Here is a 12,536-nt window from a genome sequence, read left to right on the forward strand (position 1 = left end):
AATGGTCAGACAAGTGTCTTAGAAGAGAGCCTATTTGAATTAGTTTTTTTTTTTCCAAGTAGAATTTTGACTTGAGGATGGGGCTTTTCAGGTTGAAGATAAGGGATGAATGAACCTGTAGAGACAAAGTACACAATGCCTTTGTGTACTAATGATTAAATGGATTCTTATAGATGGGGATAGAAAGGAAGGCCAGGACCAGTTTGTGGAATACTTTTTCCTGAAGATATTGAGTGGTTGTTTCCAGTGGCCTGAAAAGTTTAGATTGATTGATTTGGGTAGAGGCCAAAGCTTGTTTTAGGAAAATTAAAATTTGGTGGCAGAATATAGGATAAAGCAAAGATTGGAGGCAGGGAGACTTCTAGGAGCCTATTGCATCAAGATAACCAAGATAAGGATGAAGAAATGAGGGCCTACACTAGAATGAGAGCCCAGAATAAGTGCAAGAGTCATAGTAAAGGATGGATTTAAACAACAGTTGTGTGCCACATGACATTTTGGTCAATAATGAATTGCATGTGGTCCCATAAAATTATAGTACTGTATTTTTACTGTACTTTTCCTGTGTTTAGATACACAAATGCTTACCATTGTGTTATAGTTGCCTACAGAATTACAGTACAGTAACATGCTGTATAGGTTTGTAGCCTAGGAGTAATAGGCCATACCATATAGCATTGGTGTGTAGTAGGCTAGACCATCTAGGTTTGTGTCAGTACACTCTATGGTGTTCACACAGTGACTAAATTGTCTAAAGACAAACTTTTCAAAATGTATCCCCATTGTTAAGTGATGAAGGACAGTAGTAGGTGATTGATATTATAAGGAGTAGGTCAAAAACTGACTCGACAATATTAACTATATTTATTTCTGGTGTGTGTACTACTGGTTAAATAATTTTAGGTAGTATATCAGTATTTTAAATTTGGGTAGTTATGTATTTATTAATGTATATTAGGAAAAAGATAAAACAGGCATATCAAACTTGTGATTTCATGTATGTGCATTGTCATTTAGGATAAGGCTAAGTTTTAAAAAGTGAATTGGTTAAAGAAAGATATTAAATAATCATGTGGAGAGTGCACAGATGTGGCAGAAGTTTAGGAAACTGATTTATTCAGCACTTGCTACTGAATGCCTACCTACTATGTACAGTGTAGTGGGGGATGCAAAGATAGTTTTAAGCCTGGATAATGTAGAGAAGATGAAGCATTTCATTTTTAACAGAACTTTAAAGAGAAAAACTAAAGTTATCTGAAATTCCTCCCATTCGAAATAACTACTATTAACATTTCGATGAATGTCTCCATAATGGCTATTACATTTTTTTTAAAAAATGGAATGCTTCACGAATTTGCATGTCATCCCTGTGCAGGGGCCATGCTAATCTTCTCTGTATTGTTCCAATTTTAAGTGTTTGTGCTGCTGAAGCAAGCACTGGCTATTACGTTTTAAAAGATATCTAGGAAACATACTGTCTGGAATTTACCCTTCAGAAGACAAATAGAATAATTGGACAAATAGAATAACTGTCTCAAAAGCAATTTAAGTAAAAGGAACAATCAAAAATATATAAAAGCTGCCCTTTTATAGAAGACAACAAGTATTTCTCCAGTAAGTGCAAGGGTTATGTGAAAGTCTTCCCAGTTGATAAATACAGTAGAAAGAACACAGGTTCCAGAGAGGTGGGTTTTATGCTTTTACCTAGTATTTACTAGCAAGATATTTTAATTTCTTTTCTTTCTTTGTATTTTTTAAGAGGATCTATCTATCTCAGTCTGTCACCCAGGCCAGAGTGCAGTGGTGCAGTCATAGCTCACTGTGGCCTCAATCTCCTGGGCTCAAGGTGATCCTCCTGCCTCAGCCTCCTGAATAGCTGGGACTACAGGTGTATGCCACCATACCCAGCTAATTTTTTAATTTTTTTGTAGAGACAGTATCTTACTATGTTGCCAAAGCTGGTCTCAAACTCCTGGCCTCAAGTGATCTTCCTGCCTCAGCCTCCCAAAGTGCTGGGATTACAAGTGTGAGCTACTGCATCTGGCCTCCAGTGCTGTTCTAAATAGCTTTCTAAACCCAGACATCAAACCAAGAGACAAGAACCTATGCTGAATGATAGAGAATTGGTTGTTTTATAAAAGAATTTATAATTCATATTGGAAAGCAGGTAACTGGTAAAAACAGAAGCCTAGGGACCACGCTACTTTATATAAAATGAAGCTAATAATACCTGCATTATAGTGATGAAGATTAATGAACTGTATGTCAAATATCTAATATATACAGTGTCTGGTATATAGGCCATTAATAAATGGAAGCTGTTATCACTATTATTAAACAAAAACAGCTATATTGTTGCCTATTGCTATAATAATAAAAAAGTTAGAAAACATCAGTAACAAAAATCATCCATGATCCAACAAACCACAAACATCTTACTGGATATATTTCTAGTTTTTCTAAGCTATCATTATTCTTATTCTCTCTTGTTGAATATGCAGATGTTTCCAATTTTTTGCTGTTAAAAATATGCCTGCAGGGAATATTTTTGTATGTAATCCTTCAGTTGCACTTCTTAATTTTCCCCTTAGAGTAGATGTCTATAAATTGGTACAATCATTTTTATTTTTTGTCACCTAGGCTAGAGTCATGCAGGCTGGAGTGCAGTGGCTCAGTCATAGCTCACCGCAATCTCAAACTCCTGTGCTCAAACGATCCTCCTGCCTCAGCCTTCCGAGTACTTGGGACTACAGGTGCTCATCACACCTGGCTAATTTTTCTATTTTTAGTAGAGATGGGGTCTTGATTTTACTCAGGCTGGTCTCAAACTCCTGAGCTCAAGCAGTCCTCCCACCTCAGCCTCCCAGAGTGCTAGGATTACAGGCATGAGCCACAGTGCAGGCCACCATGCCTGGCTGGTGCAATCCTTTTTAATGACCATTCCTTGAAGGTAGAGGTAAGTGCGAATATCTTAGGAATGAGGTTAATTATCTAATTCTTTTCTTTCTCTACGAAATGTACCCTAACCCAAACTCTAAAGTTCAAAAAGAAAAGAGATAATAAATGTCAATCCTATATTGCAAATTATTGTAATCTATCCCTCTTTCTCATGCATATACCTGGCTTCCCTTTCCATGGGCATTTTCCTTAAAGATGAGGAATTAGTGAAGGAGGGAAAAAGTGGTTTATTGTCTAGATTCCAATAAATCGTTCTGCCTGTGTTCTTATTAGGCTACATTTTTCTAAGCTTTATAAAACAAAATCAATTCTGTGTTCATGCTTTTTTTTTAATTTGCCTTTTTAAGTAGCTGAAGTTTATTTCAAAACCTTTAGCCTTCACTTTCTAAGAGATATGTTCTCTAATTGTTTGTTGCAGGATACTGTATGTGCCCAGTAGATCAAGCTTATTATTTTATTCAAATATTTATTGATACTTTATTTGTATGTTTCAGTTATTGAGAGGTGTATGTTAACATCCTATTAAGATAGATTAATCAAGCTTTCTTTGCAAATCTGACGATTTTGAATTAATATGTTCTGAGGTTATAGTATTAAGTACATATAAATTTAGAATTAACGTGTCCTGGTAACTTGAACTTTTTACCATTCTGTTGTGGCCTTCTTTAATAATGCTTTTTGCCTTTAAGTTGATTTTGTCTGATATTAATACAGCTATTCCAGCTTTCTTTTGGTTAATGTTTGCTAGATATCATCCTTTTACTTTTTAAAAAAAATTATTTAGATAAAATACACATAATGTAAAATTCACCATCTTAACCTTTTTTGTTTTTTTTTTAGACAGTTTTTCTCTGCCATCTAGGCTGGAGTGCAGTGACATAATCACACAGCTCACTGCACCCTCCAACACCTTGTCTCAAGAGATCCTTCTGACTCAGCCTCTCTTGTAGTTAGGACTAGAGGCACGTACCAGCACACGCAACTACTTTGTTTAGTTTTTGTAGAGATAGGATCTGGCTATTATGTTCAGGCTGATCTTGAACTTCTGGCCTCAAGTGACCCTCCTGCATTAGGCCCCCAAAGTGCTGGGAATTCAGGTGTGAGCCACCACACCCGGCCCCTCTTAACCATTTTAAAGTGTACAATTCAGTAATTTTTAGTATTATATATTCTCAAAGTTGTACAACCGTCTCCAAATAACTATCTTATTCATCCTTTTACTTTTAATGACAGTTACTCTTTTTTAATAGGCTTGGTTCATTTACATATGTTACGATTACTGACATATTTGGAATTATTTCTACCATATTATTTTATGCCCTTTGTGGTTTTTTCCTATCTTTTTCATATGTCACCCTCCCCTTGTTATCACTCTAACACATATACATACACCTTCCTGCTTTTTTTTTAAAGAACTGATTGAAGATTTTTTAAAAATTCCATTTGAGTTGTTATTCATGTTTTTGGTGGTCTTATATTACTATTCTTTTAATGATTGCCACTAAAAATTAAGCATGCCTACATAACTAAAAATCTTAAAATATACAGTATCTTCACTGTTTCTAGAACAAGCCAGGGACCTTAAACACTATGATCCCTTTCATCTTGTATTATAGTTTTACCTTGTTCATTTTTTATCCCTGAAATAATAGTATTGTTGTTTTATATAGTCATTATCTAGATTCACCTATATGCTTACCTGTTTCTTTGCTTAACATTCCTTATTCATCTTACAACTTCCTTTTAGGAATTACTTTTCTTCTTCCAGAAGTTTATGCTTTAGAAATTTCTTTGGAAAATTCTGGTTTTGTTTTTATTTTACTTTTATTCTTGGATGTCAATTCAGAATTAATAGCTATTTCTCTTTGTTACTGGTGAAAGTCTGCTGTGAGCTTATTTTTTCTTTTTAGTTCTCTCTGATTGCTTTTAAGGTTTCTTTTTGATTTTGGTGTTCTGCAGGTATGGACTTCTTTATCTCAATCTTACTTGGGAATATTGTGGTTACTAAATCAAAGGATTCATGTCTTTCCTGAAGTTTTGAAAATTCTCAGCCATTGTCTCTTTGAGTATTGCTTCTCTCCCATTCTCTCCAGTTTATCTTTCTGGAATTCCAATTAGATGAATGTTATTCCATCTCATTTTGTCTCTCACAGGTGGTAACTACTCTCTTATATTTTCCATCTCTTTGTATAGCAAAGCTGCCTTCTATAATTTCTTTAGCTTTCCATTCCAGTTCACTGATTCTTTCTTTAGCTATATTTAATCTGTTCTTTAGCCAGTCCACTGTGCGTGGGTTCCTTTTGTTTTTGTTTTGAGATGGAGTCTTGCTCTGTCATCAGGCTGAAATGCGGTGACGCGGTCAGTTCCCTGTAGCCTTGAACTCCTGGGCTCAACTGATCCTCCTGCCTCAGCACCCTGAGTAGCTGCGACTATAGGCAAGCCCTGACTGATTTAAAAAAAAAAAAAAAAAATTTTAGAGACAAGGTCTCACTGTGTTGCCCAGGCTGGTCTCAAACTCCTGGCCTCAAGCAATCCTCCTGCTTCAGCCTCCCAAGTCACTGGAATTACACCTTGTAGGCCCATTATGTTTTAATTTTAAATTTCTATTTGATTCTTTCTCACATCAATCTAGTGAAGTAGTCTCTTGTTCCTTCCTCATGATTTTAGTTCTCTTATTTGTATAAAGCATACTTATTTTATATTCTGAATCTGATAATTCTATTATCCAAAGTCTTATGGAGCTAATACTGCTCTTTATTATTTCCACCAACTTTTACTCATTGTGGCTTGTTTTCTGAAGTATTTGGTAATTTTTATTATAAGCTCATAATCTGTCACTGATCTTAATCTTTAGGAATTTTGAGGGGTCTGTGTTTAGGGTACAATCTTCAACAGAAGATTTACATTTACTTCTGTCAATTGTTCCAGGTGCTACCGAACTGGAAGCACTTTAATATTTCAGTTTGGAGTTTCCTGGACCATGCAGATAACGATTTTGAATTTTCATAGATTTTTCCCACTTTAGATGAGACTTGATCCAAATGGGTTATTTTGTCAGCATGTTTTTTTTTTTTTTTTTTTTTTCCTAGCCCACTCTTTAACTCAGAGTACAGCCCTTCATGGATTTATGCAAGGGATCTGAATTTCAGCTCTTCAACTTTGACTTTTCTTTATTTTAAACTCTTATGTTTAAAAGGATATTTGTTATAAGTTGTTTAACATTTTTAGTTGTTTGAGAGTTTTCAAGATTATCTAGTAAGTAATATTGCCAGAAGCAGGTGTCCAGGTATGTGTGTGCCTGTGTGTGGCTGAGTGAGTGAATGTGTGTGCACAAGATTAAATTGTTCATTGTATCTTAGCATTACATTGAAATCTGGAAAATGTATAAATGAAAACAATTTTACTTAGCTTTGTAAATGTTGTACTTCATCATTTATGTGACTACCTATCATTTATGTTTAATTATTTTGCAGTACAGCAATAATATGCAAATGATAACATGTGCCAACTAAAATTGTTTATTTCATATGATTGATTAATGTTGAATAATTTACCTTTACCTTCATAGTTTGTGTAAAAGTTGAAAGTGCAGGTCTCCAGCAGACTACTTGGCTTTAAATCCCAAATTTTCCAGTTATTGACTATGTGGCAATGATCAAATTAGTTAACTTCTCTGTGCCTAGATTTTCTCATCTGTGAAGTGAGACAAAAGTTCTTATCTCATATGTTGGTTGTGATGTATAAATGAGACAAGTATTCACACAGGGAGTGGTACATCATTATTGTTTAATAAATGTTAGCAACTTTTTTGTTATTCTTAAATTTTTCCTGGCCCAGTCTTTATATGTGTTGAAAAAAAAATATATATGAGATTATCATTTTATATAATATTGGTTTGAGAAGTTATGCTAAAATTAAGAAAAGCAAAGCTTCAATAAATTTTAACAAGCATCTTGTTTAAAATTTCAAACAATTTTCCTTTGCTTTCCTATGCTTTCCTTTCCTCTGCTTCTCAACCCACTAGTCCCATCTCCACAGATTTCAGCTATCTTAGCTGCTGCTTCAGACATTTACACATTTCTATATTTCTAAGTAATATATGTAGCTACTATCTGTTAACATTATTGGTTTTCAGTCATGGTAGATGAGGATTTAGCTCTCTTGTCCTAACATCTGCTCTGCTTTCTCTTTCCCCAGTTCTTTCAGTGTAATCATGTTATGATTCTTGGTTTAATCGATATTCAGTGTTTGTATTATTTTACCTATGCAGTTATTCACTGCTGAGCATGCCTTCCTTACGTTTTTTCCCTCTTGCTTAATAGTTGCTTTTTTAAAAAAAAAAAAAGAAAATGCTTAATTTTCTTTGTATCTTTTGGATAATTCTTCTCATAACTTCCAGAATCTCTCAGTATAGTTTTCTCTAAGGTTAATTATTAATACCTCATCAACTTTATCAGCTTTAGTCCCCCTCATCCCTCTCATACCCTGAGGTCTCTATTCTCTTTAGCTTTGAAGTGGTTTTCTGAAGTCCTGCTGTACAGCTCTCATATTAAATTTCCTTTTGTGGCCATCTTTGATATTCCATTTGCCTTTCCTCTAAATGGGAGCCATGTTGATTTCCTTCCTTCTCTTGGTGGCATACATCTTCCACTAATTTCATTAGGTTAAAAAGATGGTACAGTAACAGAGGGAGTGTGATGATGGCAGCCCTCACAGACTGTCTGAGTCATACTTTTTGAATCTAAATGGGATACCCTTTCTATCTGGTATATAGCTATCATCCTAGAGATTTCCTTCACTTCTCTCTTATATTAGATCTCCTGTGTTAAGTATTCCATGACTTTTTGTCCTTTAATTTACTCCTTCATTTTGGTAGAGACTATCTTCCAATACCTTCCTGAGAAAGATTGGGTACTAGATAAAGTTTTTGAGTTTATACACTTAAAGCATCCTCATTTTTGTGTCATTCTGGCTTGCAAGTTAGACTGAGATGTATTGTGAGGGCATTGTTCCATTGCCTGCTTGATTCCAACATTGCTGATGAAGTATCTAAGACATTCAGATTACTGGTCCTTTATGTGTTACCTAGGTTTTGCTTTTCTGTGGAAGCTTGTTGGATCCTTTCTCTCTCTCAGTGATTCTCAAATTTCCCATGCTTTGGTGGGGGTTTGTTTTCATTCGTTGTGCTGGATATATGCACTAGGCCCTGTTAGTCTGGAAATTGAGGTCCTTTGGTTCTAAGGAACTTTCTGGAATTATTTTGTTGATTATTTTCTCCTCTCTATTTTTTCTATTCTCTCTTTTCAGAGTTCCTATTTCTCAAGTATTGGATTTCTTATACTGAACTTTCCTATCTTTTCTCCCGTTTTCCATTTTTTAAAATCTCTTTGTTTTACTTTCTAGAAGATTCCCTCATCATCTTCCAATCTTTCTATTAAGCTTTGATTTCTAAGAATCTTTTTTCTTTGTATTTTCCATTTTTACAGCATTCTCTTGTTTTCCCATGGGGGCAATATCTTATCTTTCTAACCTTTCTCCTTACATAGCTTCTGCTTATTCCATGTTGCTTTTTTTCTAGATCTTATCTTCCATCTTAACAGCTTACCTCATATATCTGGTAATCCTTGGTTATCTGTTCCTTAAGAAGAGGTTGGGACTAAAAACCTGATTGGAATCTCTGAACCTGTAGGTAAGGCTTATTAATTTTGAGCTTCACTGTAGGGTGGCCCATGTGGGCTTTTTGTTGGGGAAACACCTGGTGTTAGTGCTTATAGGTCTTTCCTGGTGGGGTGGTCAGAGTTCCCAAGGAGTCCTCTTCTAGTCCTCTGCCTGGAGGGTAGTGTTCTGGGAGCCAAGTGTGGGGAGAGGCCTGGGTTGAGAGAGGGAGTCCTCAGTATGCAGCATAACATATACATGGTATGTTGCTAGTGTACACTGGCCCTCAGCAATGTCGAATCCCCACTTGAAAGGTCCTCTTCTTTGCCTTCTCCTGAGAGATTAAACTTTCAGGCTCCTTCTAGGATGAGGGAAGAGTCGTTGCCTATTAGAATGGAATTAGAGAAGGAATCTGGAGCTTTAACCATTTCTCAAACAGTCTCATCCAATTCTTATTTTAGCTACCTCCTCCCTTTCCCCCGTGTTCCAAAGGTACCTGGTGCTGTTATTTCCAAGCCCTTTGAAGACTTGACGGTATAGATCAGGCTGGTTCTTCATTTTTCCCACTGTGGGCTTATGCCTTTGGTCTGCTTAGTCTGTTATCATTTGTCCATCTGCTTTCCTGCTTCTAAAATGTTGTTGCTGTTTTCACCTCTCCTGTTTTCCTCATCCTGTGTGTTTGTATCTTTTATAAATAAATCTCTTGACTAAATTAGATGTGAATGTTCTTTCTGATATCTTAACTTGGAAGTCTCAATTTTTAAAATGGCAGTTCATGATGTATTTTTTGAGTTATGAGTGATATGTGCTCATTTATAGTTTGGAAAACAGAAAAGATATAAAATAGTTAACATCACTGTAGTCCTACCATATAGAGATCACTACTGTTAACATTTTTATATACTTCTAGTCTGTTTTCTATATTTGTGTATTTTTACATACACATTCACATTTTTTCATAATTAGAATCATACTATATATTTTTAGTTTGTTTCCTGCTTTGTTCACCTAATAAACCATTTTCCCATGTCAGAACATAATCTTTGAAAACATTTCTAATGGGTCTATACCATAACTGTTGTTTGATTTATCTATCTATGAGCAATTTTTCATGTCAGAACATAATCTTTGAAAACAAAATTTCTAATGGGTTTATAATATGGCTTTCATATGACTTTATCATGATTTAACGATTGTCCTATTGATAAAGCTTTATATTTCTTCCAGTTTTTCTCCCAATCTAAATTAGTCTGTACTATATGCTTTACATAGTCTGGGAATATCTGTCTAATTCCCAATTCTATCTTCAGTGCTTAACCCAGTGTCTTACGTGGAGTGGTGGTTTAGGGAATGCTTTGTTAAGAGAATGAATGGTTTGGCACAAAAGTCTGAATGTTTCTTTAAGTTAGAATCTATGAAAGGGTATTACTAAGTTAAAAGGTATAAACTTTTTGAGGGTTCTCCATAATTTATTTTCCATTTGTTCTTTGATTCAGAATAAGAAACAAGGATGTAAAAATGAGGAGGTGCTTGCTGTACTAGGCCATGAACTGGGGCACTGGAAGTTGGGACACACAGTCAAAAATATCGTTATTAGCCAGGTAAGTTTGGAGTGACAATTATTATTATTATTATTATTTTAAGAGATGAGGTCTTGCTCTTTGCCCAGGCTGGAGTGCAGTGGCGTGATTATAGCTCACTGCAACCTCAAACGCCTGGACTCAAGTGGTCCTCGTGCCTCAGCCTCCCAAATAGCTGGGACTACAGGCGCATGCCACCATACCTGGCTAATTTTTAAATTTTTTGTAGAGATGAGGTCGTGAACTCGTAAGCTCAAGCAATTCTCCCCGCCTTGGCCTCCCAAAGTGCTGGGTTACAGGCATGAAGTTCTTTTTTTATGGCATGGTAGTCAAATTGGAAGTATGGCGGGCATGAGAAGCCATATATTAGAGAGGTTAAGATAGACTCCATAGCCAGGCTACCTGGCTTCCCATCACAGCTCCCTGACCTTCTTCTGTGTGACCTCAGGCAGGTTCCTCACTGAATAATAATATCTCATAGGACTGATGAAGAATTAAATGAGTTAATGCATGCAAAGAGCTTGGAGTAGTACCTGAAATGTGGTAAGTGCTATATAAATGTTTATTGTTACCACCATCATCATCACCACCTCTAGAGTCTCTCAGATACAATAGCTATAAAGATCAAAAGGAGTAAGCCTAGATAACTTGGACATTAAAATACTTTTTAAAAAACTTTTTTCTCGTTTAAAAGTAATTATATATTAATTGAAAATTATAGAAAATATAAAGAAGAAAACAATTCCAGTAACGTTCTTCCTCTGGGTATTAATACCTCTAAACCAACAGATTTTCAGTCTGTGGGTGAAATAACACTATATCTTGTTGATTGGTTGAGCATATGTGGCCTTAACTGAATCTTAAGTGAGTCTTCACACCTTTCCAAAGGCCAGCTGGTTCTGGGTGATGGATTACGTGGGAAGACTTGTGAACCCCTGTGGGCACTTTCCTGTCATCTTACATCTTTAGTTATAAAAGTGAGTTTCTTTGCTTGAAGCTATTTTGTATGGATATGTGGCAGTAAGTAAGACATTAAATAAGTCAAAATCCAAGTTCAAATTGAATATTCACTCTATTAAGGAAAATCACTGCCCCTTTCACGAAGGAAGGGTTCCAATGGAATCAGCCTGTCATCGTAGGCTGGTCCCTGAGATGTGGGACCTCATCAGGGCTGGTCGCCTCTTCTGACAGATTGGGTGCTCGACAGGAGCCAGTTGTGGGGATGTCTGTGTTGTTGACTAGTGCATTAACTCCATCTCTGTAACCTTGGCCACTCTGTTCGTGAGCCTTTGACCAAGTTATAGAGCAGCGGTGGAGAAGGGATGGCTGACCTCCACAGAGCAACTGCCTTCTGACTTCATCATCAAGAGCCTCCTCTACCATGGGACTCTTAAAATCAAACTCTCAGCTAATTTTGGAAGTTTTCCATGTACCTCTTCTCCAAATCTCCCTGATCATCCAGCCAAACCATTATTTGCTTACTGCCAATGAATTACTATTAATATATATATATCCTTGGCTCAGGCCCTCTCCCCTCCCAGGCTGAGTGGACAATGAGATATACCACTTACAGTTCCTCTCATTAAGAGTATTGCCCTTCCCCACTGCCTTCCAAGACCATCCCTGAGTGGTACTGTAATGCTACAGCAATTGGCTTTCAGCTGGTGCCAGTATTAAGTTATTCGTAAAATAGGCTCTAATTTTTTTCCTCCTCAATTAAATGATTATAGGGAACTCCCATGAGTAAGAGTTGATTGTGGGTTGGCAGAGTGTCATACTAGAATATGAGCCACTGGCTTATTTAACTTCTGCCTTCATGACTTGTTTCATTTCCACTCCTATACCGTTTGCATTTGATGATGGAGTGCTTCTAGGCATACCAGTTTCCTGGCTAGGCAGATCAACATAGCATCCAATTTAGGAGGAATAGCTTGGGTTGTAGGATCATGGTATCCCATGGCCAGGAATTCAGTCTCTAGTAGGGCCTAGTAGCAAACCCAAAGTTACTTTTCAAAAAGACAACTGTTACTTGACAAAAATGGATGCATAGATTATAAGTCTAGGAGTCTTCATTGTGAGTTTTCTGTCAGAGCTTGTCATACTGGATCCACTGAGTTAAAAGGGTGAGGGGCAGAGCTGCTTGCACTTTGTCCTGGAGCAGCTGGCAAACCCTCTTATGCTCTGAGCCCCATTCTAAGCTGGCACCTGGTAAATGGTTTGGAACAACACACTTAAATATGGTATATGTGGCCTCCAAGATCCTAATCTACTAAGGGAAAAGGATGGTGTTTGTTCTCCAACTTTCCTCCAACGGGTTGTATTTTGGTATAGGTTTTTGATTTT

At 36.4% G+C, this 12,536-nt stretch overlaps 1 protein-coding gene and 1 non-coding gene across 2 annotated transcripts in view; one reads left to right on the forward strand and one right to left on the reverse strand.

Moving 5' to 3' along the window:
* Positions 1 to 12,536, forward strand: part of ZMPSTE24 (zinc metallopeptidase STE24) — a 49,168-nt gene that overhangs the window by 30,649 nt on the left and 5,983 nt on the right. Inside the window, exon 8 of the mRNA XM_069477759.1 lies at positions 10,110 to 10,214. Within this exon, the coding sequence (XP_069333860.1) occupies positions 10,110 to 10,214 (105 nt within the window). The remainder of the gene's footprint in view (positions 1 to 10,109; positions 10,215 to 12,536) is intronic.
* Positions 1,331 to 1,438, reverse strand: LOC138391038 (U6 spliceosomal RNA). The gene has a single exon (XR_011234681.1). It is a non-coding gene; the product is annotated as a U6 spliceosomal RNA (small nuclear RNA).

The sequence above is a fragment of the Eulemur rufifrons genome, chromosome 8 (genome assembly GCF_041146395.1).
Source record: "Eulemur rufifrons isolate Redbay chromosome 8, OSU_ERuf_1, whole genome shotgun sequence".
In the NCBI taxonomy this organism is placed as follows: domain Eukaryota; kingdom Metazoa; phylum Chordata; class Mammalia; order Primates; family Lemuridae; genus Eulemur; species Eulemur rufifrons.